The sequence below is a fragment of the Maylandia zebra genome, linkage group LG13 (assembly GCF_041146795.1).
Source record: "Maylandia zebra isolate NMK-2024a linkage group LG13, Mzebra_GT3a, whole genome shotgun sequence".
Taxonomy (NCBI): Eukaryota; Metazoa; Chordata; class Actinopteri; order Cichliformes; family Cichlidae; genus Maylandia; species Maylandia zebra.
This window is the reverse complement of record NC_135179.1, coordinates 24323150-24338918: the sequence shown is the minus strand read 5'-3', so window position 1 is coordinate 24338918 and position 15769 is coordinate 24323150. Positions and strand designations below refer to the sequence as shown.

General features: G+C 41.3%; 1 protein-coding gene across 3 annotated transcripts in view; it reads left to right on the top strand.

Annotated features, from left to right (window-relative positions):
- Window positions 1–81: 81 nt before the first annotated feature.
- Window positions 82–15769, top strand: part of arid4b (AT-rich interaction domain 4B) — a 39163-nt gene continuing 23475 nt past the window's right edge. For 2 of the 3 annotated variants that reach the window (XM_004559744.4, XM_004559741.4), the window contains exons 1-3: window positions 82–291; window positions 2607–2655; window positions 14681–14791. In XM_004559744.4, the coding sequence (XP_004559801.1) occupies window positions 2650–2655; window positions 14681–14791 (117 nt within the window). In that variant the 5' untranslated portion in view covers window positions 82–291; window positions 2607–2649. Of the gene's footprint in view, window positions 292–2252; window positions 2453–2606; window positions 2656–14680; window positions 14792–15769 lie in introns of those variants that run through there. The other variant, XM_004559743.6, reaches the window with a different exon arrangement.

Sequence of the window (15769 nt, the reverse complement as noted above, 5' to 3'; positions counted from 1 at the left end):
TTTTCTTTGTCGCTGCCATCCAATTGGAGGGGTTTATTTTTGAAAAGGCGGGATTAGTATACCCGTCAATCATTCTCAGGAGGAGGGGGAAGGATCACAGAAAGAGCTAGGCTAGAGGAGCTACTCAACAAGGCAAACAGCAGCTCTGCGAAAACGACTTTTACCCATCCGCATCCAACATCAATCGGTGGACGACGTTTAAATCTGTCGCATTTTTCTCATAAATGTTCCTATGGATTACTAATCCACTTTCGTCGAAAACCAGAGGTGTTTTTCAACTTGACAGCATAGGTGAGCCTGCTTTTGTTCGGCAGAGCCGTTGCTATTTAGAACATTTTACTAGCTTGCTTCCCTGCTGCTATCAAGCCAACCTTGACGTTAGCTAACTTGTTAACTAATGCTGTGTTGTGTTTAGGGAGGGTGGTTTAGAGGAATGAATGAATTTGGCAACAGGGCAGTAGAAACCTGCAGATTAAAAAAAGAAAAGGAAAAAAAAACTTGTTCAGTTCGATAACAAAGTTAAGCCGTAGCCAGCCAAATTAGGCGGATGAGCGCAGTGAAAGGTTATGCTACTCCGTGGCTGAATAGTTTCAAGTGTGCTGGACAGGCTCCGGAGTGTTGTGTTGTTGAGCGGAGGAATCCTCGGGGACGCTGTCGTCGAGTAGCGCCTGCCACGGTGCTCGCGAATAGCCATTTAAACAAAAAAAAGTGATATTACCCGAAACAATCGGTGAGTTCTTATTAGCGTGACGAGATCTGTCGAGCAGCGGGCGGACGATATAGTTAAACGGAGGTAAAATGCATTGTCAGGCTTTCCTTTTGTGCCACCAGTAACGTCTGGCTCCTCACGACTGACTTGTCCAATGTAGGTTGGAGCTACCGTGTATCAAGGAACTCGCCCATTTGATCAGTTGTGGGGATAAAAATCAGCTCAAAGGTTATCCATATTTCCCCACCTACTGCTAGTGATGACTTGTTATTCTCGGTGTTGTGGGTGCTTGACCAGTATTTTTTTTGTGGTTATTATTATGTTACGTATGTTAAGTAACAAACTGCTTGGACGTGAATCACTAGTGGAGAGGTTTAAATGAGCTCGACGCTCTAGTTAATCACTGTAGCAGCTTTTAGAACAGGAGAAAAGACTACCGAGTCTCGAAGCTTGTACGAGTGTGTTAACGTTGTTGGGAATGGTGCTAGCAGTGGTGGTCAGTCCACTCACTCGCATCGGCTCGGTCTAGCAAATTGTCTGGGGCGGATGACATTGTATCCTCCGTGAACTAAACCAAAGGAGGACTGCGACCTTGGCTTGTGTTACAACAATAAAATTGTGTGGTGGTGGTGATTGGGGGGGGGGGGGGGGGGATTAACGCGATGTTGCTGCGTTGCAAGTCTTCGAGCTTGACCTTGTTGCGAACCGTTTCGTCGACTTGTTTCTTTGTCGGGAGCAAATCTCCACTCATCGCTGCTCCGTGAACGTTCAGCGAAATGCCACAGTAGAGCATTCCGTTCAGAAAGTGACTTCCAATCGGTCTGCACGGCCGAGCTTCACTTTTTTTCTTTTTTCGGGGGGGCTCAACTTGACGTGTTTTGTACTACCAGGGCGGTGATATGACATATCTGTAAAGGTTTTTGGGGTCTAGCTACTGTGTTATTATCTCGCTCCCTCGCTCTACATTTATATATATTTTATTTATTTATTTATTTATTGCCGTCGAGCGCACTCTCCGCAGAGAGCAGTGCACCGACACCGAGGGAGAGAGAGAAGCGAAAACGAAAATGGATGGTCTCGGTGCAGTTTTCCTGTAACAAAAAACACAGCGTTATCCCAGTCTCCGATGAGAGAAATGGCCGTGACACGGGCAGGTGACTTGCGACCGCGGTTCCCTGGATTTTCCCAGTGTTTGCCTGCTCAACTGTTCTCCTTTTCTAGCTTACTGTCAGCTACAGAAATGGCGTCATCCTCTGCTGTAGCGTTGGTATAGTCAGTGCAGTGCAGACAGCAGGCACACCACGCTGCCGTGTACTCGGAGAAACGAGCGCCGTGCGGCTGTTAACACTGTCCATCACTCCATTAAACAGCTACAATATTATCCATCTGTGCACACAAACAGACACACACACAGAGGAAGCCTTTGCTTCGAGTAGCGACTAGTTACTTTGTTTGTGCTCGCCGTTCTTAGTCACAAGCCAAGTCTGGCTGACTAGCGCTGACTGACTGACTTACAACAGTGTGCGCTGGGCATTACATAAACGGCTTTAAAGGCTCTGCGAATGAGCGATCAGCCTGCCACGGTGTACTTTGCAACACATATTATTGGACTGGAAAGCTCCCGTACACACACATACACACACCCTTGTCTGTCTCTTTCTCGAGCAGATGTGTTGCAGGATGTAAAGAAAAGAAAGATGTTTCGTGTGCAGTCGTCGATGTTTTTTCCCCAAGCCGTTTAAAGTGAGCATCTACCGCCCAGCTTTTTCTTCATTGCATCCAGCAGTGTAGCAGAAGAAGTGATGTCATCATAACATAATCGTGTCTTGTTGTGGCAGACATAAGTTGGCACTCTCTGAAATTTCTAACAGCTTCTCCTACCTTTTTGTTTTTCCAGCTTGGGATCCGTTAAACTGGTCACCTAGAGGACTCATAGAGAGATGAAGGTATGTTCATTCATTTTTTTTTTTTTTATCTTGCATGTGCTCAGTAGCACGGGGAAGCTCCCATTAGCTCTACTACTTCTGCAGCTCAGTTTCATTCAGCTCTTATGTAAACACGACTTAACCAGAGGAATTAAACGGTTGGATCTTCCTATTAAATGTAAATGTAAACACAGCGTCCTGGATAAAGGCCAGACTAATACAATTGTTTGATGTCCCCGATGTTGAGTTTCTAGTGTCTTCAGCTTGCTTTGCAAATGCAAATTGAAAATTGTAATATTAATGTTGTGCTTTGTTATGTGTTGGCATTGAATTATAAGACGAGAGGGCGTGGATGTGAAGTGATGTATGTGTATGTGGCTCTAAATTTATACCAAAGGTGTGGCTTGTGAACTTCATGATGAGATTTAAGAAAAACTTGGTCATGACATTGTTTTCTTCAGCCTTATTTAGCCTGAAAAAACACAGCTGTCTCTCTCAGTGATTTGAGCTATTTATTCTCGTGTTATAGCTGCGGTTATGACTGCAGGCAGTGTCCTAACTTATCATTTGTTGCCACATGAGTCATTATGCTGCCTCGTAACCTGCAGAGCAATTAGTATAACGCACATGAGTTTTTTGTGTTTGTTTGTTTTTGTTTCCTGACTCATGTAAGGTAATAGTGATGTGTGAGGAACATAAACCAAGTAGAACAAGAAGTTGCCAGGCTTTGTGATCGGAGAGTTGATAGTGGCCACATTACAAGCAGCTCTGGTAATGATTAGCTACTTTGTTATGCTTGTTGTGGTTAATCGGACTAAACCGCCACCCACTAATAAACATGTCACCTTCAGCCAAATTATCCAGTTATTAAAGTGCAAGCAGAAAGAGCAGGGGGATACAAAGATAGATGCCACTTTGATATGTTTGTCTACATCCAAACTCTTTCTGTTGGTTGTCCTAGTGGTAACGCTAACTTAAGCTACTGGGTGGTCTGCGATTATATAATGACCTATTTGTGTGGCGAGAGGAGTTTTGATTGCCAATACTGGAAATGCACTTCAATAAGCCGAGATGCACACTGAGGAAAAACGTGACTTTAGCAGATACCGCCTGACTCGCATGTTATGTTGGCCTTTTGCTGCTTAATTTCCCCGACGTCTCTTTGAATAAAGCTAAACATATAAAAACTCATGAAACATGGTGCTATTAGTAACTGTGACCATTTTGCAGTTATTGTTGTTTCCACATGGGTTGCAGTAGGCCTCTAGTAGATGATTATTATGCTTAAATGTTCACATCCACGCGTCAGCTGAAAGCAGTGATGTTCCCACACTGACATTTTCTGTTTAATGTTGTAGCATTTGTTGTTTTCACAGCGCTCTGAGTTTGTGTGGCTCTATTGATGCTAGAGGAGTGCTCACTCATTTTATCGCTGTGTGTATGAGCATCTGCTCAATGCCTAAACTGTAAATTGCTCTGTAAGTAGGACAACTTTTCATTATGTTCACTTAGCGTTATATGTCACTTAGGCTCATGGTCTGCAGGCTTTCTTCACCAGCTGCGCGTGCACACACACACACTGCTGTAATACAGTGTGTAAGATTAAATGCTGTACAGATTAGACCCATTATAAGAAGTTAGAAGTGTTGGATGTTTGTTTAAATCCTTAATAAATTTGTTATAAAAGAAGTGGAATACATTAAGCTTCTCCTTTTATGTAGTAGTATCAATAGCAGCGGACCACTCTAAATTCAACCACAGTCAGTAATATTAAGGACATTCGTCACTTTTGTTAATAACAACAAAAGGGTTTGATTGTGTGTGAGTGTAATTGTGTAAAGCTTAAACTCACACAACAGTGAAAACGTTGATTTTCTATATATTCTATACGACAAAACAACACTACAGGAAAAGTACTTTTCCGACTTTATTTTCATCACAGTTTGATCTTATAAAGAGGAAGTTTTCCATATTTTTCCAAACAACTTTTGTCAGTGTTTTTATTACATGGTCATAAAACTGGAAAATCAATAATAAAAAAAAAGCATGGCTTGCAAACTGGAGGTGCTGGGTGTGTAAGAATGAGGCAGGGGAGGTCTGATGAAATATGTTTTTGAGTTACATTTTAGGAATATCAGGAGAGCTCGGCTTTTAAGTTTGACCATCCCCTTTTAAATCTGTCCTTTATAAACTTGAACTGCAGTTCTAGTCCAGAGTTGCTCTGTTGTGTCAAAGCAGTGAGTATGCAGATTTTGCTGTTACAGTGAAATTAGTTATTTCTGTGGCCGTAAACTGTATGCAGTGCAGTCATTTGGTTCCTATTTTTGCATTTGAGAAGATGGACTCAGGAGGTCAGGTACAGTAGGCTGTCTAATGTGCTTTGAAAAGTACACCTCATGATCACATTTAAAAGCTATGGTTCACTTTTGGTTAGTATTACGTAGATCTGGATACAAACAATATAGTCATTCTTTGTAAAAATACAGTACTTACATTTTTATATGTTTAAAAAATGCATAAAGTAAAAGTAAAGTCAGCCTGTTCATTCATGATTTTTAGCTGTACTTAAATTTCAACGTTGTATCTTTAAGTGACATTCACTCAACTGTTTATATTACTTCACTTGGGTCCTGGTCTCAGTAGCGACACTTAAAAAATAATAGCGCAAGTAGCTGTGAATGTAACCAATTATACTGATTATACTTTTTTACATTTACACTCACTTAGCTTGATTTGTAACTCAGTTTCAGTGTACCTTTCATTCAACATTGCTGAGAGATTTTCAGTTAATACTTTGTTAGGAATACTTGCTAGTATGTAGTAGGGCTGCACGATTAATCGTTAGAAAATCGCAATCTCGATTCATACTTATGTGCGATCTCATTTCCAAATGACAACGATTTAAAAAAAAAAAAAAAAAAAAAAAAAAGACAACGACAATTGTACCGCATTTTGATCCGGGACGTAATCTGCATGAAAACAAGCCTCACTCTTCCTGCTCAACAAATGACAAGGGCGGAGCCTTATACCACGTGATACAGAAGCTGTGGTGTGATGCTAAAATTAGCAGAAAAAAAACAACGGAGAGCACGTCAGGGATGACGAGAAAGTGACAGGAGAAAATCTGTCCCGGTCAACCACCCAAACATCAATAACGGGAACCTTATACAGCGCTTCCCTATACCCGTCGAACTCCCGCAGGCACAAAGAAATTACGGAGGCTATCACTTATCACCTGACCAAAGATATGGCTCCCATCAACACTGTGCAAAACGAGGGATTTAGGAAAATGATCAACACCCTAGACAAACGCTACACAGTGCCGTCCCACAACTATTTTTCTATTGTTGCACTACCTGCTCTATACATGCAGTGTCGAGCAACGGTGGAGACGGAATTTCAAGCAGTACAACATTTTGCGGCAACAACAAAACGTGAGACATTTGTTGTTTTTATGTTCAGTCTCAACTGTTACGAAGTTGATGTGCAGTTAATAAGTGCAATAAATATTTATACTGGAAAAGAAAATCGTGAGAGAATCGTGATCTCAATTCTAAGCCAAAAAATCGTGATTCTCATTTTATGCAAAATCGTGCAGCCCTAGTATGTAGATAAGTTTACCCATAGAGCTGTAAACTGTACAGTTTTAGTCGAGAAGAAAAGTTTTCCAGTCTGTTAATCTGATGTTGAATTGTACCTGTTGATCAGTGTTTTATCATCAAGGGTCTGTCCATATGCTTTATTAGAAAAAGGGTGTCTGATAAAGACTTGTTTAATTTTTTTTAAATATAAAAAAAAAAAAAAAAACTAAATTCAGAAGCACTGAAATTCTCGAAGTAGATTAAACTGCTGCTGATCGCACAGGAAGCGTGAATATGGTGAATGCCCTAAATGTGGGGGAGTGAGTGCGTAAACAAAAAGTATTAAGATTGCAATTTTTTTTTCTAGTTCAGAGCTGCCATGGCATTGCCAGGGCAACTCCTGCTGAAGCACCAGTCACTGGAATTGTGGCGACTCTGGTTTGGACAAAGAGGTGATTCACAGCAGGATTATTGTACGTGTGAGCTAGGCTGGGAGGGTGCTTAATTCTTTCCTGCGTGCCTCTTGCATGTTCCTTTGTTTGGCCTGTGAGCACCACAGTACAGTATAATGGGTGTAAAACTATTGTTTATAATATTTCAGAGATGCTACAGTCATTAAAGCATTGTAATTCTCTTGGATAAATATAATAGATTTTAGATTTAGATGTGCCAGTAATCTTAATAGACTGAGACATTTGTGTTTTATGTCATCCTATACAGCCTAAAATAAAATAAACCTAAACTAAATCAAACCACATTCAAACTAGCATGTGTGTCATTTTACATTTCACACATCCGCAGTATTGATTCACAGTACTCTGGGAAATGGCAACAGTTTCTTTATTTATTAATTTTTTATGTCTCACAAATACAAAGTGTGTGAGTTTCTGTGATGGTGTGAAGTGGAAAAAAGAAAGAGACTCTGAGATCTGAACAGCAAGCAGCTTCCTGTCGTTTCAATTTTAAATCTGATCTGGGTTCACATCATCAGAGTTCGGCTAATTAACAGTGGTTTTTAATATTCTGATACTGTATTTCAATGAGAACAGCTCTACATAAGTCATGTTTTAAATATATAAAAGTATGTAAGTAAATTAGAAAGTATTCACAATATCTTTGCCAGGTTAATCAGTATTACTGTTTCATAGTTTGAATTTGTTGTGGATTCTTAAAGTGTCGCCCACACGCACGCACAGCCGGCACAGGTGTTTTCACTTAAAGTGCCTAATTAGAGCTCTTCTTCTTAGAGGACAGTGTGAGCATCTATAAACTGTTTGATTGACAATACGCTCTATTATATTTTTCAAATGGTATGAATTGTCTTAAATTCTTTTTGGATGGGACCTAAATGATTTTTAGTCGCATCACTGTGAGATTTTCATCAGACAGTATCTGCTCTTCTGTTCGCTCAACCACACAGTGTAGCTGCATTGTTCAGGCCATGCCTTAAAAAACAACCTGTTATTTTTATATGTGTTTAGAATGGTTACTGGTAACAGTAGGCTGTTACGTTAGCTAAGTTAACAGTTGCAGGTCAACCCTAAAAGGGAATAAAAACGTATTCAAATGACAAAAGCCCCAATGCTTTGACCTAAAGGTGGCGATGATGAGGAGAAGGCCTTGTTAGCTACAGGAAAGACAAGAGACAAATCATGTGACTCTTGGAAATGAAGGGGCGATCGTGGCTCAAGAGTTGGGCGTTCGCCTTGTAATCGGAAGGTTGCCGGTTCGAGCCCCGGCTTGGACAGTCTCGGTCGTTGTGTCCTTGGGCAAGACACTTCACCCGTTGCCTACTGGTGGTGGTCAGAGGGCCCGGTGGCGCCAGTGTCCGGCAGCCTCGCCTCTGTCAGTGCGCCCCAGGGTGGCTGTGGCTACAATGTAGCTTGCCATCACCAGTGTGTGAATGTGTGAGTGAATGGTTGGATGACTGGATATGTAAAGCGCTTTGGGGTCCTTAGGGACTAGAAAAGCGCTATATAAATACAGGCCATTTACCATTTTATTTACCATTTACCATGAAGTCATGTCAGGAAAGTGTCCTGTATGTCAATGATTGTTCAGGAGAATGCTCCTTTAGTTAAATTTAAATTTTTAATGCTACTTTAACTCGTATATCTTTTTTAATTAGATTACACATAATAAGATAATGCAATATATTGCATCGTCAATTATAAGTTAATCACATATATATATTCGACTGCAAGTTGAATCAGCTCAAATAATTGCAAATATCTGTGTGTAGTAGTGTTTCATTTGCAACTTTTTTTTGTCACCGTCTTTATTTCTTTTGTTGCAATTTGTGGCTAGTTAAATGTTCAAAGACAGTGAGACAAAGAGCTGAAAGACTTTAAAAAGCATTGTTATTTGTCAATTTATTTTATTTTATTTTTTAATTTCTCTGTTGTCTTGGCACAAAAGGGAATTACATAACAAAAACACTGGTATCATCTTTTGGCCAAATTGTTTTTTAAACATTAATATCAGCCCAGAATTTCACAGTTGGTGATTTTTTTATTTATTTTATTTTTTTTGAAAAAGTCTTTTTTTGGTGCAGAAATAATCTGTCATGCGATGTGTCTTGTTGTATTTTGAATTTGTGTGACTGAATTTGTGGTCAAGAAGAATAAATGACACGGAGTCATTGGTGCACCCTTGGTAGATGAATAATATCTTATTAAACTAAATACTAGATAACCTTTTATTGTCTGGCAGTATTTGGGCATTATTTTTTTTAAACAAATAAATCATTCATGGCTTTGTGAGAGCAAGATTAACCATGCTTCTGCTGTTATAGGCTACCTTACGCTCTCCATGTTGGAAGTGGAAAGGAAACTTCCTGGGTCCTCTTCCTCTTTTTCATCTGCTGCAGTGTCTGCACTGATGAACTAAATGTACCTACACAGGTCTGCTGTTCAGTCTGTGCTGCACAGTATGCAGTGTGGTTGGTATAGTGCTACACTGACCCATCTTTCCGTATCTCTGGGTTGCTTTTCCATGAGAAGAATCAATGGTAGAGAGCACGATTTTGCATAAAATGAGAATCACGATTTTTTGGCTTAGAATTGAGATCACGATTCTCTCACGATTTTCTTTTCCAGTATAAATATTTATTGCACTTATTAACTGCACATCAACTTCGTAACAGTTGAGACTGAACATAAAAACAATAAATAAACATAAAAACAACAAATGTCTCACGTTTTGTTGTTGCCGCAAAATGTTGTACTGCTTGAAATTCCGTCTCCACCGTTGCTCGACACTGCATGTATAGAGCAGGTAGTGCAACAATAGAAAAATAGTTGTGGGACGGCACTGTGTAGTGTTTGTCTAGGGTGTTGATCATTTTCCTAAATCCCTCGTTTTGCACAGTGTTGATGGGAGCCATATCTTTGGTCAGGTGATAAGTGATAGCCTCCGTAATTTCTTTGTGCCTGCGGGAGTTCGACGTGTATAGGGAAGCGCTGTATAAGGTTCCCGTTGTTGATGTTTGGGTGGTTGACCGGGACGGATTTTCTCCTGTCACTTTCTCGTCATCCCTGACGTGCTCTCCGTTGTTTTTTCCCCTGCTAATTTTAGCATCACGCGGCACAGCTTCTGTATCACGTGGTATAAGGCTCCGCCCTTGTCATTTGTTGAGCAGGAAGAGTGAGGCTTGTTTTCATGCAGATTACGTCCCGGATCAAAATGCGGTACAATCGTCGTTGTCTTTTTTTTTTCTTTTTCTTTTTCTTTTTTTAAATCATTGTCATTTGGAAATGAGATCGCACATAAGTGTGAATCGAGATTGCGATTTTCTAACGATTAATCGTGCAGCCCTAGTAGAGAGTGATATACAGAAGACTACGTGTGTCCAGAGTCTGTGGGCTTTTAAGAAATCCATGGAGACTTACCAGTGTCCCTATAAAGTGAGGCCCTATGTATGCATTACCTCCCACCATACCATCAGCACTGGAGCTTTAACCTGCCAGGATTTTTATTTTATTTTATTTTTACTGAGTTGTAGAACGAAAATGCTATAGTCACTAAGGCTGTCTAAGAAATGCGCCATAAGCAGCAGCTTATTTTCAACCATGGAGCCGGCTGTTAAATTTTTCATGACCCGAGTCTTTATTGAGTAGAAACTGATCTCATTCTGTCGCTGTCAGTGTCACTCCAGACTGCTTTATTTTTGGTTAAAGCGGCGATGATTTCAAAGCTCTGTCTTAATGTACCGATATCTTTTGTTTTCCGACCAGAACAGCTTAAACGTCGAATAGGTTTTTGGATGATCAGTAATCAGTGAAGCACTCGTACTCTATCCGAGACAGAAGTACTTTATGACCAATAACAGTGGTGCACATTCACCTCTGGTATTTCTTTTAGATGGCTCATTGTGGAGGGAAAAAAAGCTTTTAAGGCATGATTACACATAAGGCTATTATCCTGGGTGTGCATGTTTGACTGATAGCCAAGTAGAGCATACTAATAATTACAACTTGGACATCATTATTTTCCCTCTCGAAGCCAGAGTGCAGCTTTTGGAGGAGTTGGTGCGTATTTCTATGAAAGGTAGCCGCAGGTGCGTTTTGTCACCCCATGCCAACTCACATTTGTATGTGTTTAATCAAGCACATGTGCCTGGAGAGTATTTTCCACATCAGTAGCGCTAGGTGAATAGCCAGAGAGCTGGTCTTGATTGTAGTGCTGCTGCTATCATCATGCTGACTTTCTGCATGTAGTGGCTGAAGTGGCGCTTAAGGCTTATCATAAATACTGTTCAGTCCTTTTTTTTGTCTTTTTTTTATGACAGAATCTTGGGAAAGAGCCATTCTCATTAGGTGCATGATGTTGTTATGAGTTGACGAGAGGATGTTTCACATCCCAAAGGCATAGGAATTCCACTTCTTTGAGTTTAGTCATCTTGACTGGTTGATCTTCTGAGCGGGGGAAACAACACAAGATCATTCAGCACTGGCAGAAGCAATGAAAATAAAATAAATAAAAGTAGTCAGTGTTTTTTCTCCAGACAGCTGTAGGCCAAATAGCAATCTAATCCGAGGAATGGAGTTTTCTTTTCATAGTTGTGGTTCAGTGCAGGGCGGCAGGGCATTATCGGTGGAAACAACAAACTCTCCTCTGTTTGTGTTGGAATGTGAGCATGACAAATGTAATTCAGGCCTCAGTAGTGTGTTGTTAGCCCTGTCTGGTTAGGTTGTGCATATTTGGCTAGCGCAGCTGTTGAGATAACCCAAACTGCCCTTTCTGAGTCCCCTAGTATGACTTCTCCTTTTAAAAAAAAGAAAAAAGAAAGGAAATGGGTTAGTGCGTAGAGGACAAAAGGAGACCTGTAATAGTATGAAAGAGGAGGCTAAACACTGGTCTGAAGACTGTAGTGGTACAGCTTTGTGGCACAGCCGTGACTGACAAGAGAGTTGGTGAGACAGTGGAAATGGCTGCTGCGTCATGTAAACCCATAGTTGGCTAGGGCCGCTGGTGCTCAGGCCAGACTGCTACAGACTTATGAGGTGTTTATCGGAGAGGTAGAGAGGCTGGAGGGCGCTGGACTCTGCCCCCGAATCCCATCTGTCAGAATCCCAGAGAGTGTGGAGACGAGGCCGCCTGTTCTGGTTTGACTAGAAAAGCTTACCAGCATTTCACATAAAAGATGCAAATTTGCTAAGCTGCAAGCTTCAGTTATTTTTGTAAAGTTTCCAGGAGAGTGATTATTTCTGATGATTATTTGAAATATCACCTTCTGTTGTTACATATTAGCATAATATTTATATACGGTATACAAGGGATGGCAGACTCGCTTTAGCTAATAGGCCACATATGGCTAAAATGAGCTGCAAGAGTGAAATGATTGTATAATAACCTGTCTTTCTTTTCAAGTAAAGATATAAACATTCAGAATTAGAATAATTAGAATAAGTGCGGTTTCAACAACACGTCTTATTAGGACCGATTTATCGGCAGACCGATATTATCAGCTTTATTATTTAGCTATTTGTTGATCGTTCTGCATTTATAGCGGTTGGTAAATCTTTTTTTTTTAAAGAGACTGAAGAAACACTCTACGATGTTACAAGTACTGATGTTGCATAGCTTGTCCACTAGAGGGCAGCCTGCAGATTTCCTGTAGGCAGCACATGGGGTTTGAACGCCACAGACACAACAATCAAGAGTATAAACGGGGAAATCTGTTTAATGTTTTGTGTTTCTGAAAGGAAAAATAAATAAATATAATCCACTTGGAATATCAGATTTTTAAATCTCCAAATATCGGTATTGGATTTTAAAAAAAAAATCATATCTGTCAGGCTGAAATCAAGAAATAATTTGTAATGCGAGCCTGTGTAGTAAAGTTAAGATATTAAAGCTATGACTGTAAATTTTACACTACAAGTGGGCCAGATTAGACCCTGTGGCAGGCCCACACTGGCCTGCATGTTTGACACCGCTCACATATACTGTTTCTACCCCCTCATGGTAATTTGGGTTAGAGAATTCTGGAGGGATTTTGGGGGCCATATATCCAACCATTTGTAAATAATCAACCATTGTGAAAATAATCTTTTCAGTGTTTAACTCAGTTTGAGTGGTTTGAAGACAAAGTTAGGCAGGCATGGTTGAGATGCTTTGGAAATGTGCAGAGGAGGATAGTGGATATTTTGGACAAAAGATGTGGAAGATGGAGCTCCCAGGCACAAGAAAAATACGTAGTAGATGTAGTGAATGAGGACATGCAGAGGGTTAGTGTGGGATGGGGGCAGATGATCCGCTGTGACGACCCCTAAAGGCTGCAGCCGAAAGAAGAAGAAGGAGGATTTTAACTCTACGGGACAAGCTAATTAACACCATGTCCTGAAGACAGCTCTACAGGCAATTCTAATGCAGGCCTACATCTAATAGCAATAAAAACCCATTAAAGTGCAGGCAGTTACATGTTTGACCACTAATTACTGATAGTTAGAGCAGTATGAGTGTTTTCTGTGTTTATAATGTCTTCACTGTTCTGCCTAGTTTGTGTGATATGGTAGCAGGAAGTTGTCAGTCTGTCACTTGTTTTTGCTTAAACAAATCACACACGTTTCAAAGGCGTGATGCAGCCAACAGCACAAGGCGCCGTGCACCTGCAGAACGTTGAAGTAGCAGCTGCTTCTCCCAGAGCCGCTGTGCTCGCTTCTTCTGTGCACTCCATCAATGCGGAAGTCCTCTGAGTTTAGTTTTTTCCCCCATTTCCATGTCACTCCATGGAAGCAGGTCATTTTAGGCATTTCTGAGCTCGATAGGTTACAATAAGCTAAGGTTCTAATTAGGATTGAGATTTGTAAAGCTCACAAATTACCAAGCATCCTGACAGGATTAGGACTTTGGAGCATATCAGGCCTGAAAAAGTGGTTCGGTCATGACACAAGTATGTGCCATGGTGGACTGCATGCAGCTGGCGTTAGCAATTAGTTCCTCTTCACTGCTTCAAGTACAGCTAACCGCTGGTGTAGTTTTTAGCTGGAACGACAACCTGTGCACTCTTTGCTCTCCTCGTGGGAACAATGAACAACTGTTATGAACAGCCCCCACAAATTATGTGGTTTGAATCTCTTAAAGCGTAGAAAATGAAAATGTCGCAATAAAAGGGGAAAAAAAAAAGGAGAGGTGTGCATCTCACCAAGTCTTACAAGTTATCATCTTGTCGTGTGAAATTGAACAGGTACAATTTGCAAGGGAAAATGGTTTTATATGGTAATGAGTAATGAGCAGAACCAACTTCCTGCTGTGAATAACTTCATTTGAAATTGATTGTTCTTGTTACTTTTTGAGCATCTCCATTCCATCTGGCGCTCATTCACTGATTTCATTCAGACAAGATGAGAGGTCTTCTTCTTTTTCAGTGTACTGCAGAAGTGCTACATGTGTTTGAGCTGCTTTCCTTGCTTTCAGGAGTAGCAGGAAGTGTGGCCCACTTTGGTTCTTATTCTAGAAAGATGTCTAAATATACCGCTGTTAGGCTGGGCTTTTTTCCTCCAGTCTAACTGAAACAACCTCAGTAAATTCATCTTCACACTGTATGAAGCACAAACATCATGTGCCCCCATCTATAGACAGAAGGTCTGCTTTCTCTGTGTACTCTACCCTCTGCAAATCTGTTCTTGGAGGAAGCTGGGGAGGGGGGTGTTGAACCATTGATGACACAAGATGGTGCTGTGTGTTTCGGATAGCTTCTTCTTTGTAGGCATCAAAGCTGTAGTGAAGTGGCCTTTTTGTTTGCTCCCTCAGAGGCTTGTTTTCCAAAACCCAGAGCAGATGGTATGTGTATTCCATGGATGAATCACTGAGCCGGGTGGGTTTTTTGCGTCGTTGCCCTGGACTCTGTTATGCCTGTATGTGTGCGTCCTCCTGCTTTAGCTTTGTGAATACACCTGTGTCATTAAGTTGTATTGTATTAAAAAGGGTTTGAACTCTGTGTCATTTTTTTATTTCTTCAGACTCTGGAGGAGCCCCCCTACCTGACAGTAGGGACGGATGTGAGCGCCAAGTACCGAGGGGCTTTCTGTGAAGCCAAGATTAAGACTGCCAAGAGGCTAGTCAAGGCCAAGGTAAGTCATATTTCAAAGTGCTTATGATCCAACATTAATATTTAATTATCTGTCTGTGTTGTGTATGAAGTGGATAGCAGCCGGGCCGGGGGGGTGCTCTTGTCTTTGTGTGAAGCGGCTACAATCAACATCACACAGCACTGCTTTATTGTGCATCCAGAGCTGTTGGTTTGGACACAGACACATTATCCAAAACGTTCCTTCAGAGCCCGGGTTAGCCTGGGATAATTGGATAAAGATCCTTCTATTAGATAATAGAGTCTGCCACAGTCAAACCAGGATTAGTTTCTTATTTCCAGTGTTGCCAGAAATCCAGCTGTGCTGCTCACACGCTGGAGGCCCGTCACCTGGTTTACGCCGTCAGTCAGAGGCCGATCAGGAGCCCAGCTGCGGCAGATGCGAGATCACCCGGTACCCGTTGCATCCTCGAGCGCACCTCTCACCCGGAGCTTCTCTGCTTTGTCACGGCCTCGAGAGCGATTGCCGCCTCCCCATTGGTTTTCAGCCCTCCTGATGAAGGTTTTGCATGATACACGTAATACGGTATCTCATTTCCCAGTGGGGCTGGAGCATCTGGATAATACAATAGAGACAGATCGCTTGTCTCTCATTCTGCTGGAGTGTGTGGGAGGAACAAAGACTGGATGCTGGCTTTTTCACTGTGTCAGTGCACTGTAGTTCCCCCTGTAGAGACAAAAGAGCAGAGATGCTCTGCTATTCCAGCACACCAGCTGAACTCATCAAATAACGTCCTCTTTTTGTCTCATAGACGGGGGACAAACACCATGACAAAGTAGACCACGCAATGTTCTTAGTTGAAATGATGCCGGCTGAAATGAATCTAATAGGACAGTCTCAGCTCATAAATTAATTACCATACTAATTAGATGAGAGTAGGGTTTGTTGTTTTTTCCCGGGTAGCTGCGATGTGAATGTGGAGCTCGGTTACACAAATGTTGAAACATGGCAATTATTCCG